Here is a 14,251-nt window from a genome sequence, read left to right as displayed (position 1 = left end):
TGATTAGGCACTTCCAAGCTCTTGGTTTATTTTCTAGGGTCAAAGAAAGTACACAGACTAGAGGTCCCTTTATTTAGATAACATATATAATCTCTCATATTCACTCTGCAATTTGAGGTGACTTTCTGATGCATAAACCCCTTGGTCACCTCTTCTCCCACAATCACTGACTGATCACTCCCAGCCCTTTGCTACATACAATATCAGAGGGAGGCTATCTGTAATAAAGCAAATGCCTTTCACAAGATCCATGAGGTTGAGTAGCAAAAGTTGTGTGAAAACAGAGAACAGCTAAACAAATGCGAAAATAAAAGTCATAAAATTGAGGCAATATGAAATTAAGAGCAAAGTATGGTTCATGGTGAGAAGGCTTTGACAAATGTTTTAGAGCACAATGTCCACAAGACAGTGCAGCTGAACCATGAAGGATTTTGGAAAGCTGACAGTGCAATTGTGACAAAATGTTTGAATTTGTGTCGGATACAAATACACAAGTATATACATCAACATCTGGAATGTGAGCCCATCCTTTGATTCTTCTGATTAGACTTTGGTGAGCGAGTTAGATCATCCATCAGATTTTTTAAAAGTTTAGTAAATACAGTGGATTTATTTTGAAAGCATTCGCAAGTAACTGCAAAGAAAAACTGAACATTTAAGCATCGCTGACAGTTCAGGAAATGCACTTGTTTGCCACTAAGCCCACGCTCACATGAGAAGATCAATATCTATTTCAGCTCTGTGCACTCAAGGTCTGGTCTGGAATATGTTAAGCCAGGTTTAACAAAGACTGGAGGCAGATGAAACTGCTTGCCTAGCTCCATTAAGTGAAAAAATACACTTAAAACAACTCTGAAGAAGCCTGATTTACATACTAGATATGGTGTGTTATCTGGTCAAGCATTGGGTTTGTTGACATTAATTGATACAGGGCTCTAACCTCAACACTGAAAACAGAACTTTTGGGATGCTGTTTGTCAATGCACACAGCAGGTTCTGGTCAGGAAATGGCTCTTACGTTCAATAAAAACATTAACGGAAGCACAGACAAGACATCAAATCATGTAAATGAGAGTTTGGGAAATTGCAAGACTTAAAGACACTTTGGTATTTTTTAATTTGGACCCTACTTTTTCATGCTTTGGGGTCTACATGACTAATGAACCGTTTTTAAAATTGGTCCAGTACTGGGCAAGATCGCTCAAGCCGCCGCAGCAGTAGCAAAACAGGCTTTAATGTAATCCCTGTGGAAACTGTGCACCATCAATTGACTTAATTTAAAGAAGGAAGGAATGATACTGGATTGTTTGCCTTTATCCGATATGCAGATACATACCAACTTATTTGATTGATACCCAATACAGATATCGATATATCCACTTTTTTTTCTCCAACCTAATTTTAGTGATCAAGTCTCTTCTGCAGTGGAATTAACATCGTATTATGCATGCATACTCTTATCATGATGGCCCACCAGCAGATAGAGACATAAAATAAAATGCTTTTCAATGTATGCAAAATAAAAAAAAGCACATCAGCCGATTTCGATATTTCATTTTACAGCCAGTATCAGCCAATACCGATGACGTGTCGATGTTATCACGCATCCCTAAAGTGCTTGTTTTTGCCGCTGACAGGCTCAGACGATTATTAGAAGTGTGTGACAAGATCTTAGACAGGACACTACAGATAAGTAAAATGTTTTTTTTTGGGGAGTTTTTCCTTATCCGCTGCGAGGGTCATAAGGACAGAGGGATGTCGTATGCTGTAAAGCCCTGTGAGGCAAATTGTGATTTGTGATATTGGGCTTTATAAATAAAATTGAATTGAAAATTGAATTGAATTTTCTTTGTCTTTCAGTGATCCAGTCTGTTCGTTAGTGTATGTAACTGAACTGCACTAAAGGAGAAGTCACGTTCTTTTTAGACAACACTAAGCTACACTTTCTGTACTTACACTGATAAACTTAGAGCAACAATCTGATACGCCATAGTGTGATTTTTTTTGTGTGGCAATACGGTATTGTTAAACGGACTCCAACTATCAATTTTTTATTACATAAATGATTAATATTCAACAAATACAAATCAAACTTTTGTTAGCTCTCGAGAATAATATAATCAATTGCTTTCTAAGTCTGTTACAAACATTTTGCTGCAATAAAAATTACTGAAGTGAGATGAACAGACTAAAAACTTTATCTTACTGGATAATGCAGATGTTGACAAAGTTTTTCTTTGGGGACATAACTTACAGTTAAAAATATTGTTATTATTAACATTTACTTTAATCACAAAACTCAGCATACTGCAGCATGTTTACTATCACAATAATATTGTATCATGACTTACGTATCATAATAACATCGAATCATGGGGCCTCTGGTGATTCCCACCCCCATTAACTGGAAAGATGCAATAACACGCCACCACAAAATACCGGTGGTCTCTGCAGCAATCAAACATTGATCCAAATTAGTCTGCACTGAGTTTGAAAGAGAGAATGCGTAAGTAAGAGATATATAAACGGAAGTAACCACCATAAAGGTCTCACATGCCTCCATGCTGCTTTCTACTAATTAATAGCTTGTCAGTAACATTAATCGTGACACACCAGTAAAATAAAAATATGCACAGAGAGGCATATTCATCTGTCTACTAGCAATGGCAGAAGAGTCTACAGCCTATTTTTAGCAAATTGGCCCATGTTTAAAAAGCCTGCGTACATGCCCTAACTTTAGTGGAAAAGGGGTATGAGTCACTTAGATCCAAAACAGGGGAAAATAGGGTCCAGGTTAAAAATATCAAAGTTTCCCTTTAATTCTATCTTTGAAGGAGCTGTGGTAGCACTTTGTGTGTGATCCAGTCTGTTTTAAAGGGACTTCACATGCACTTGACCTCTCCCTGTATTGGAGAAGAGTTGAAATTCACATTCATCTTCACATTCATAAGCAAGTTTTTCACAAAATGTCTTGAGTCAAAGACTTAAAGGTGTTTTTTTTTGTTTTTTTAAATCAAGACCAGGTAGAATACAGAAACTCAAAAGATGAGGAGAAGATCATCCTAAATGCATTTTTTCTGCACCAAGACCTGTTGATTACTTCATTTTTGATTATATTTAAATTCACTAATAAGTGAAAACAAAATGTCTATTTGAATTTTGCCAACAAAGGTAGCTGGCACTGATTAGGTCTACTTTCCTGAGTTTGTTTCTGCCCATAAAATATCTATTCTTTTTTTTTAAGCCCCAGTAAGTATCAGCTCACACAGTTAAAAGCTGTGTTAGCTGATGCTACCAAATCCCATAAATTAGCCTACACAATTTTAGAGCCATTTGTTTTATCAAGGAGATGAAATTGGACCCAGACTAAGATGTGTTACCTGTCAAATATTACATACTCGAATCCTGAATGTAACCTGGTTTATATTAGACATGCACACGTTTTTAGTGTCTCTAGATGACATACAATCCAAGTCCTCCACCAAATCCATGTTTCATTGCAAATTAAAAACAAACAAACAAACAAAAAACTATTAGCCGGAGGACATTTAAAACTGTATGACCTATTTTCACTTATGACAGAAAGGTTCATTAAATATTAGTATTTTTATTTTTTCTTCCATTATCATACACCCCATCAATTCTACATGTTTGCAGAACTTCGGAGTTTGTATTATTCCAGCACGTTTTTTACCGAATGCCCTAAACGAGTCTGTCTAATGATGTTCTCCATAATTTGGCTTTTCATTTTTAAAGAAATATTCAATGGGGCTGTGGTCAAAGTAACTGATAAGTTACCCAAGTCAGCGTTCCATATTCCTGGGACTGCAAGTGTCCATGCATGTGCAGGCTTATTGTCCTGTTGACAAACGAATGATCTTCCACACATCTTTTGACCAGAAGGAATGGAATGTAGGGCGGCACGGTGGCTCAGTGGAAAGCGCTGTTGCTTCACACCAAGCAAATCTTCAGTTTGAATCCAACAGGCAGTTGTGTGGAGTTGGAATTTTCTCCAAGTGCCTGCACTGGGTCCCCCCACCCCCTCCCCACAGTCCAAAAACATGCAGGTCAGGTGAACTGGAAACTCAATTGCCTGCAGGTGGACTTGTCTGTCTCCATGTGTCAGCCCTATGGTATACTGGCGATGTGTCCAGGGTGTACCCTTCCCCTCAGCCAGTGTGAGCTGGGACAGTCTCCAGCCCCGTGCATCCCTGCACAGGACAAGCAGGTATATATAATGGATGGATTAAGAGGCATCAACTGAGTACACTCAGTACTAGGTAGTGGACTCAGACTCTCAGATCTGACCACAGTAGTTTTCTCCCAGTACTTAATTTCAAAGTCAAAGAATGCTGAGACACCAAATACATCATATCCATACATTTCAATCACATTTCGTAGAAGATATCCAGTTAAAGACTTGACAGGAGTATCAGCTAATCTTTCTTTCCTTCACAGCATTACTGCCCTGTACATGGATTTGTACATGTACGTCACAGCTCGTTATTTTATTCTCAGGTGTATCAGGATGCTACCATGAGTAACCTGTGCCATACATATCGTACCTCTAAGAAACAGTTCCACAGATATACCCAATAGAAAATAAGGAGGATATGAATCGACAACTTGATTTCGGCCTAACCCATATCATCACCAGCCACTTCATTTAGAGTTCCATGTGAGTTGTTAATTTTTTAGCAAAAGTGAACACAAATGGCATATGGGAGGAGGAGGGGACTGGGCCATGAAGGATCAACGTCGACAGTTACCTGCAAGGAAAAGAAAATGAAGCAGGGAGAGGGATGAGAAGAGAGGGCAGCCCATTCCAATAGTCCAGGAAGGGGTCAACTGTAATTCTGTCAAGTCACCATGTTGGGGTCAGTACTCTGATTCCTACCCCAAAGTACAATGCCACGTGAATGCCACAACTGCTTGCTGTCCTCTTTGTGGTTGCCTCATTTGGTGAAGGCGGCCACCACAGCCCATAACAGCTCATTGGCGTTGGCCTTCATGCTCTCCCCCTCAGGCTCCAGTTCCAGCAACTGCCGCACTCTCTTCATGGCCAGGTCGTATTGGTCGTCTAGCAGCGGTGCAAAGGCATTTTCCAGGACATCAGAGGAATGGGCTAAGAAGATGAGCGCAAGCAGCCTCTTGTCCATTCGATGGGGGTCGTTCACCCACTTGTCCAGGACAGCTTCCTGGACCTTCTTGATGAGGCGCTGCTTGATGTTGTTGTTAGTCAGAGGATGCGTGGTCATGTCAAAAAGCAGGAAGTTCTGCTTCTCAGTGGTGAGGACGCCTTTTTCCACCAAGTTTTTGGCCAGCCGTTCACGAACGTTCCGCAGTTGATAATGAAGCTTCAGGGGGTTCCACGTCTCTCCTAAAGATAAGCCAGTAAGAAAAAAGAAAGTTAATACAGTGATGTTGATAGGTTTTCAGTGTAGTTAGTAGGGCTGGGTGTCACCTATAAAAAATTAAACCTATACCAATAGCGTACTTCAATCGATACCCATGATGCAAATCGAGTGGGGTGTAGTATAGCCATACTTTTAAACATTTTGGTGGCAACTCCGCACATGGAACTGCCAACTCAATCAAATACACAATGCTTGACTTCACCACACCGTAGACTGTATGGGTTGTAATGTTAGCTGCTGCTGTGAGAATGTGAGTGCTGGGGATAGAGAGCCCTCCTGCACACACATAGTGACAGGGCTAACCATTAGCATCACACTACTAATGTTGCTTAATGGTTATCAACAGGTTTAGCACCAGAGTTGAGCCGGTCTGTGTGAGTTTGTTGGGACCATTTAACAGCTCAGTGTAAGATGTTACCCACTACTGTGTTGGCTCGTGCTAACTGGGCAGACATTGACCGGACCATTCACAGAAAAGAGCAGCTCCAGAGACACAGCAACATAAAGTATGCTGATCTGGTGGGGGTTCTGGGATGGTGCAGCATCACCATCACCATAATTCTCATTAGTCGAATAATCGCTGTGTTACTTTCATAAGGAGAAAAGTGCTACATCAATAGCTTTCCAGGATGAATCCATTATTTCCTGCAGCGGGGGGACAGGAAAATGTGAAAATGGGGGTGTTTTCAAAACACCCTCATTGTTGACAAAAAGTTGAACTCGCCCACCCTCATGCTCAGCATCGCGGTGGTGCAGACCTCCTGCCAGTTTCTGTAAGATGAAACCATTACCCTCAGTGGAAATGAAGCTTGTATTTACTTGTATATCACAGATAAGAAACAATAAATTGTGAAGACAGTAAAGCCTACACTAAACTAGCCTTTTTAAATCGTGTGTGTGATCTACCGTTTTTTTTCCCCGTTAAAGGGGGTTTTTTGGGGAGTTTTTCCTTATCCGCTGCGAGGGTCATAAGGACAGAGGGATGTCGTATGCTGTAAAGCCCTGTGAGGCAAATTGTGATTTGTGATATTGGGCTTTATAAATAAAATTGAATTGAATTGAATCCTGGCTTCATAGGAGCAGAGGAAATCTCTGCTTGTCGCTAGGCTAATGTACACCATGTAAAATGCCATAGGCTGGCGCTAATAACGTTAGCATGTTGTATTTGCTTGGAAAATGTGTTTAGAATAAGACAGATGTTTTGTCGGTGAATGTTGTGAGTTGTAATGGAGCCAAATTATATGCTGTTACCTTTGTTAAATGTTGCTGTTGTCCCTGGTTTTATATGAAAAGGGGAAAAGATCGCTAGACTAATTTATACAATGTAAAACGCCATAGACTTGTGCTAATAACGTTAGCATGTTGTATTAGTGGGGGTAATGTGTCCAGATAAAGACAAGTGTTTGTAAGTTCTGCGATTTATAGGGAAGCCAGTTTGCGTACTTGTGTTTGAAATTGTCCCTATTAAGCCATATTTAATGCCTGTTTTGAATCAACTATATCAATAAAGTTTGATTTGAACTACACTTTACAGCACTTAACACAGTCCTCCACCGCCGACTAGTGTTTTGGAGGCGTAACTGCACAGTGACAGACACCACCACCGCAGAAGTAAAAATAACGTGCAGATTTTTTTCCCCCACTACTAATCGATTAGTTGAAGATTATGTGTGACTTTAGTCGACCAAGATTTTCTTTGGTTGACTACAGCCCTAACTCTAGTATTTTCATTCATCACGCAGGCTGATTTAGCATAATACGTGCAACATATAGACTGCTGTCAAAATGTAAACTAATTAACAGACAGACTAAACAGAGTAGCAGCTCGTCTCTCTAAGTGTTGCTGGAGAACGAGTGAGTGAGTGGGGCAGAGTGTGTGAGAGAGGAGAGATGCACACTGGCATGGCTTTTTGGAAGAACAGCGTTACGTAACGCAACTTGACTGTATATTGATATAAACGGCATTGTCTAAATCAATGGTTCCCAACTAGTCCAGCCCCAGGGTCCAGACTTCTCCTTTGTCATTAGTTTAAGGTCCACGCAGTTTAATATATTAAGCATCATACTAGCATTTGGCCATGTCGTCGAGCTAGTTTGCTTTCTCTGTCAAATAGTCCATTAGTCACTCAATCTAAAGCAAAAAATAGCATTTCAACATTAAAGCTCTGTGCCGGAAATTCAGACGTATCGTCTTTTACTCGCACAAACCCATTACTTTCAATGGCATCATGAGCGCTCACAAACCAAAGCGACGCCTTAGCGGCATGCATTTGGTGTGACGTGCTTGTTTTTTCCATCCGGCGCACAGCTCCACGGACCTGCTTCTCCCTCCTGTGTTGTGTCAGATCCCGGTTCCCCCTCGGGCTGTGTCTCTTTTGCTGTTTCCCACAGAGCTCTGACCCGTTTGAAAGGCGAAGGAAGCCCGTATGTGGAAAGACGTCACCTCTGAGATGTAGAATGTGTATTATAGAAGAGAAACACACATTTCAGGAACGCTGACTTGTATAATTAGAACAGACATGTCCTGTGATTTTCAGCCTCCTTTCATATTTAATAGAGGGAGGACAATACCTGACAGTAAAATTCTCAGCTGGCAGGATGTGCCTGCTGTAAAGGGTAAATATAATCATGGCAATCAGGCTGAAAATCACAGGACATGTGTGTTCTGATTATACAAGTCAGCAGTGTAAAGTTCAAGCATGTGGGGGCCTCCTTCCATATTTAATAGAGGGGGGGACCATATCTAAAAGTACAGCTGTTAAGATGCCCCCGCCACAGGCCTTTGCCACCTTGGTCTCAAAAAAACCCAGGGAAAACCCTTACTAACACCACTGTTTCTATGATTTCAACACGGATTTGTGATGGATTTTGTGACATCACACCTATCATACCCACCGACTGGCATAACTCATTAAAGCTGCAATGAAACGATGGTGCTCCAATACTATCACTGATCTGAGATTTTCCTGACACGTTAAAGACAGGAGGTCAACAAGAGGTTCAATGGGGGTTTTGTACTAAAGCAGAAATTTACAAAAATAAATAAATAAAAACACTCAATAAATAATTTCTTCACTCAACATGGTCACTTCTTTGAAGTCTGCTGTTATGACATTCTCTGCTGTTAAACCGGTGTATGTCTCATTCGCAACTTATATTCAAACATCATATGCGCACACACACAACCGTAAAACAACACAATGACTCTGATGTTGCTTTGTCGTGTTTTACATTTTAAGGATTTTACCGCCTATCAGTCAGGTATTATTTGGTCCCAAAGGGTGTTAATTTTGTTGATAGGGCTGGGCGATATGGAGAAAATAAAACATTATGATACTTATGACCAATACTTCAATATTAATATTGCAATGATATTTTGCAATGAGGGTTAATAAAATATTTACTTTAAAACCAGAAAAAAGACAACACTTACAATACCACAATATCCAAAATCAAAGACAAAATCTATCATCACAATCAGGATATCAATATATTGCCCAGCCCGAGTTGTTGCCCTTAAGTTGAGAATCCCCACAAAGTTTGGTGTCACTGTTTATAGATCTCTTTACACATATAGAAACATTGTGAGGCTGTGGGCCGATGAAGCAGCTGAACTCACCACTGAGCAGTTCGATCCAGCTCTGCACGGTCTCTGGTGGTTGGGTATCTTTGATGTGTTTTAGTGCTTCATCCAGGAGCACGTCACCTGTTGGAGCATCTGACTTACAAATCACCTGCGAATTACATTTAGAAAAATGACAGCCAGTTACAAGCTGTTGTTATCAGAGGACAGTCACTGAAATACACATAAAATGTCTCTTTTCTTTCAATTCAAGGCTCTGCTCACATTGCTGAGTGGCATTCACTGTCACATCAGACACTGACACTGCTAACAGCTAACTTGTAAATCATATGCTCTGCAGTTTCCTTACTGAACTAGGACTGTAACTAAAATAAACTGTGGTGAAGATGGTTAAAAAAAAAAGAAAGAAAGGCCCCTCAGTTTCCCAGAAGCCAAGACTGACATCTCTAAATGTTTTGTTCTGTGTAACAAAGAGCCCAAAACCCAAAGATATTCAGTTCACAATGACATCAAACAGAGAAAACCACAAAATCCTTGCATTGCAGAAGCTACAACCAAAGATTATTGGGCATTTTTACTTTGATTAAAAATCACAACTGTTTATCTGATATGGGGCATGTTTCAGACGATGACTGACAACCAGGGGAGCCTTCCTGCTTTACCCAAAATATGTGATGATATGTGATGTTTTTTGTGCCTGGGACACAACAGCGAGCATAAACCTAGCTTAGTAAAGAGATGCCCTGAAAAGGCATTATCAAAAATAACCAAGATGGCTGCAGCTGATGTGGAACTTTCTGCTGAAATATTATTTTCAAATTCTGATGGTAAAAATGGCAATACATTTTGTTGCTCTGATTGGTTGTAGCTCTATCCAGTTGTGTCAAGAGGCATTTTGATCTACTGCCGTTGGTCATGCCCCGTAAATATCTAAAATGAACTCAGACGTTCCAGACTAGCTTGCATTTGCAATTTGCTCTGGCAATGTCAGGCTGCCAATAAATTTAATAGACAATAGGTCAGTTAAGAGTTTAGCCCATGTGTTGGTACAAGTGTGCAGGAGTTGGTCAGGCCTTTCTGTAAATGTGCAAATGCCCCTCCTAACGTGAGTTAAGGCGAGGTAAAAAACAAAGAGCAGCAGCAGAACTATTTATTCAGTAATCAGAATCAGAATCAGAATCAGAAATACTTTATTGATCCCCGAGGGGAAATTGTTTATGTTGCAGTTGCTCCTTGCAAGAGAGGAAAGATACGTGAAAATATAAGAAATTTAAACATTAGTATTAACAAATATAGAGTTAAATAAACAGGAATTATTAACAAACATAAACTTAAATAAATATATATATATATATATATATACATATATATATATATTGTAAACTGAACAAGATTATTTACACAAACAAAATATATACAGTCAGGGTGAATGGGGTTATTGCACAAGTTAGATTAAATTATTGCAGTGTGTGAAATAGTCACAGGGCCACTCAGAGGGAGGAGTTGTACAGTTTGATGGCCACAGGCAGGAATGATTTCCTGTGGCGCTCAGTGGTACATCTTGGTGGTATGAGTCTCCCACTGAAAGTACTCCTGTGCCTGACCAGCACATGGTGGAGTGGGTGTGAGACATTGTCCAAGATTAGGCAGAAACACGTGTCCTACCTTCCTGGCCAGCAGACCTTTCCTCCTCATGCCACAAGCCTCCAGTTGAAGACGTCCTCGCAGGGCCAGTTCAATCAGCATGCAACCACGCAAACCTGATGAAATGCAGTCATTCCAGAAGGAGGTGTAGCCCTACATAATGGAAGCACATATCAGAATCTGGGTGTGTCAATAAGTTACCATGCAATTACAACAGTCTATTGTATACTAACAAGAGGGCTCTCTGAACCCAGACTGGCTGTCAGGAGAATTCCAGTTGGTCTATCCAATTAAGCCAGTGAGTAAACATGCTAAGTGAAACATTAATCTAAAACAACACTTGCAGGTCCTGCCTATTAGTTACAATGTTTTAAGCACCCTCAGATGAAATTATAGTAACACTTCTTGACATCATTAGTATGGCACCGAATCTGTACTCACTGGCCCAAACATTACAGCTGCTGAGCTGGCATTACATTTTGACAACACCACCTTTGTATGTGCATGTTCTCCTCTGGGCATCTGACTACAGACTGAATATTAAATGCAGACAGACTACTGCAAAGTCTAAGGCAAGTGATGGCCATTTGTGAATAGCTTAAAATGCCTTATCTTTGATCAAGACAAATTGCTCATAAGTCGCAGACAGTAGTTAGTATGACATAGTTAATAGTAGTTTGTACCCAAATGCCTCGGTACCTGTGAGGTTGTATGTGGCTTCAGTTAAAGAAAAAAGTGAAGACAGCTTGACAGAAACAAAAGTAAATAAAACAGAAGACACGGTCTGAAAAGTCTGATGCAGCTTCAGCCTTACATACCTTGACAGGTAAACAGCCTTCTAATCTATTAGTCTATGTTTTGTTTAGATGCAGCAAAACAAACCTGAGCATATCACAGTATTGCACTCTGACACTGCCTAAGGAATATCATAATAACAGTGCTTTGGTTGAGCCTTTTGGTGCAAGCACTAAATAATACTTAAATGCAAATACTTATAAATATATAAATAAATATTGGTATAGATCAAACACTGCTCAGTCAGTCTGTTGGTGAAGGGCAGAAGACTTCTTGATGTAAAAAGAAGACATGCTGGTCATGCAGGCCTTTAGTTATGTACTTAGTTACAATGTGCAGCATTTTTTTCTCTGGAGTACTGTATCAGCATTGGTTGCAAGATTAAAATGAATCAAAATGTACTGTAAAAGGACTCATAACAATGTTTTCAGTGATAAAAAAAATCTTTCTTGATTGGTAATTTGCAGTAGACCTGTCATGGATTTGTTATGCATGTTTATTGGTCTTCATGGTATAGCCTAGTTAATCTAAAGTTTTGGAAAGGAAATGGACAAACCACCTGTTGAAACTTTCACACACATCTATAACTAAAAATCACTGGTCTCACCTTAGTTAGATGATGTTCAACTGACTTAGTTCTATAAAAAAATAAGTGTAGCAGTGATTATTTCAGTGCGTTGTTGGTTCATTTGTGAATGTTGGTTTTCACTTGGGCTTTACACATATTTTTCTGTTGATCAGTTTCAACAAATCCTTATAGCGTGTGGTTATAAAAAAAAAAATAAAACAAAAAATAGTAAAAGGAGGTGTCACTACTTTTTTTGGTACTGTACCACTCTCTCTCAGTCGACTGCTGTTTACCAGTGATAAGGTCACATTACACAATGACCCCATGGCAGCAGCTTAGGCTAATTGTGCGACATTCATGCTTGGAAACTTACAGTTATTCCTACAGGTCATTAACCCATTTATCTGAATTTCCCTGGCCACTGTTTGTAATCGTTTTCCCAGTATCCTGTTATGCTAACTCCCTAACGTGAGTATACCGATAGACATAAACATCACAAGACAGACTATTTGTCGCGGGATAATAATGTTGTCACAGGACAACATCCAATTCACTGACCACCACTATTGTTTATATATTAAACATTTTCTTCTTGACATAACCTTGTTTCGCCAAAAGACATGAACCAATTCGGCCTGCGGCTCTGAGGCCCATCATTGTTGTTAGCTATAGCATTACAGCAAACGAGGATGCTAACGGCTACTAACGCTATGTCTATTAGAGAAATAGAGCTAACGTTAGCTTAGGGAACGTCCCATAGTCTATAGATTTACCTTCATTTTACAGTGTCGGAACCAGAGTGTTATGTGCTATTACCTCTCGGTCCTTCAGTCCCAACAACAGCACTTCTTCCATCAAGGTGAGACGTGTTTCTTTGGAGTCTCCGGTATCATCATCGTCCTGCTCGTCTCCCCGCCGGGGCTCATGGTCCTCCTCGCCGGACGGACGGTCTTTGTCAGCGGCGTTGCGCGAGGCTTCGGTCCGCCTCTGCACGAGGCCCGAATTCCGCTGAACCAAGGTAGTCATGTCTGCCGGCAACTTAGCGAAACAACGACGAAAACAAGACGCCTCGGACTACGCTGCCCGAGATGTTTGACACTATTATTTGTTGTAAACCATATAGCAGTTGCCTCGAGGGTTTTGCGAACTGACTACAGCGGCCTGAGTACCCTTGTCATCTGGAGTACTGATCCCCTTCCTTGACTTCGTCTGCAGCAATATAATGTCTATCTAATATGGCGCCGTGTGGTGATTGTGGTACCGAACTTATCCAGCAGGTAGAGGCCGAGATAATCTCAACACCCAAAAACAGCATCCAAGTAACTTCAAGTTTTGCCACATCAGCTAATTTCATAAGCAAATAACAGTCATGTTTTTTCTATGTTACCCAGAGGCGCAGTCACGCTTTATTATGACCTACTACATTTCTCTAACACCCCTTATCATCATTGGGTAGGCAAGAGGACAAGAAACAAAACGAAACTCAACCTTATTTTTATACAATGCAAAGTGTCCACACTTCAACCATCAGCTAACCGTGTGTTTCTAAATGCCCCCAGGTCACTCAAATGATCCAACACCTTTTTATAATATGTGTGTCTGAGATTACTCGCCCCTGTAATTTCTTTTGTGGTGCCCACATGATATAAAAACTGCATTAAAAATCAACATTAACTATGCTGTAAGGTAGTACTCTAAACTGACCAATAATTGGCGCTCTTGCACCATTTATTCTGTGGAAAATGTACACTTCTTTTGCGTTCTACTGTGCACGTCATCGTTGTTCAGAGGTTGAATATTGTATTTCAGTGGAACAAATACTTTTTCAGTATTTTACCGAATGTGTGCAAAGTTAGGCTGGGATTATTTTTAAATTTTGTATGTTTTATTTCCAAAACTTTGTCCTTGTATATATTGTACCATATGTAAAGGTCACATATCTAGTAAAATGACTGTAAATTTTATGTTGTATTTTCAGGTTGTTTTGGAATGTTTTTCCTCTCCCAGAATTTGTCACTACCGAAACATATAGTATTATATTATACAAAAAAATAAATATCAACCTGTTATGCTTGTTCCTTCCCTTGTGTAAAGTTTTAAATTTTTAGAATTTTTTACTGAAGGTTTTCACAATTAAATCTTAATATTTTAACAAATTTCAAAGTGCAAATTATAGAACTCTTCAAAATCTAAATGCAATCTTTCTTTGTAAAATGCATAACGCTGATCAGATTGATTTTAGGG

The 14,251-nt window shown here is 39.8% G+C and overlaps 1 protein-coding gene across 1 annotated transcript; it reads right to left on the bottom strand.

Annotated features, from left to right (window-relative positions):
• Window positions 1-579: 579 nt before the first annotated feature.
• golph3a (golgi phosphoprotein 3a) lies at window positions 580-13,410 on the bottom strand. Its single transcript, XM_049578831.1, has 4 exons — window positions 12,824-13,410; window positions 10,666-10,797; window positions 9,037-9,151; window positions 580-5,380 (listed from the first exon to the last, which is right to left on the bottom strand). The coding sequence occupies exons 1-4, from the start codon at window positions 13,031-13,033 to the stop codon at window positions 4,956-4,958; spliced, it is 882 nt and encodes a 293-aa protein (XP_049434788.1). The 5' UTR covers window positions 13,034-13,410; the 3' UTR covers window positions 580-4,955.
• Window positions 13,411-14,251: the final 841 nt, after the last annotated feature.

This window comes from Epinephelus fuscoguttatus, linkage group LG6, assembly GCF_011397635.1.
Source record: "Epinephelus fuscoguttatus linkage group LG6, E.fuscoguttatus.final_Chr_v1".
NCBI classification, from domain to species: Eukaryota; Metazoa; Chordata; class Actinopteri; order Perciformes; family Serranidae; genus Epinephelus; species Epinephelus fuscoguttatus.
Note: the sequence above shows the minus strand (reverse complement) of the source record. Positions and strands in the feature narration are given on the sequence as shown.

Excerpts from the sequence above, each read along its gene's own strand:
- golph3a (XM_049578831.1), bottom strand. The coding sequence starts at position 13,033 with ATGACTACCTTGGTTCAGCGGAATTCGGGCCTCGTGCAGAGGCGGACC. Across the intron at positions 9,152-10,665 it reads AAGGTCTGCTGGCCAGGAAG|GTGATTTGTAAGTCAGATGC; the intron begins GTAGGACACGTG and ends TGTAATTCGCAG. Across the intron at positions 5,381-9,036 it reads CTGGATCGAACTGCTCAGTG|GAGAGACGTGGAACCCCCTG; the intron begins GTGAGTTCAGCT and ends GCTTATCTTTAG.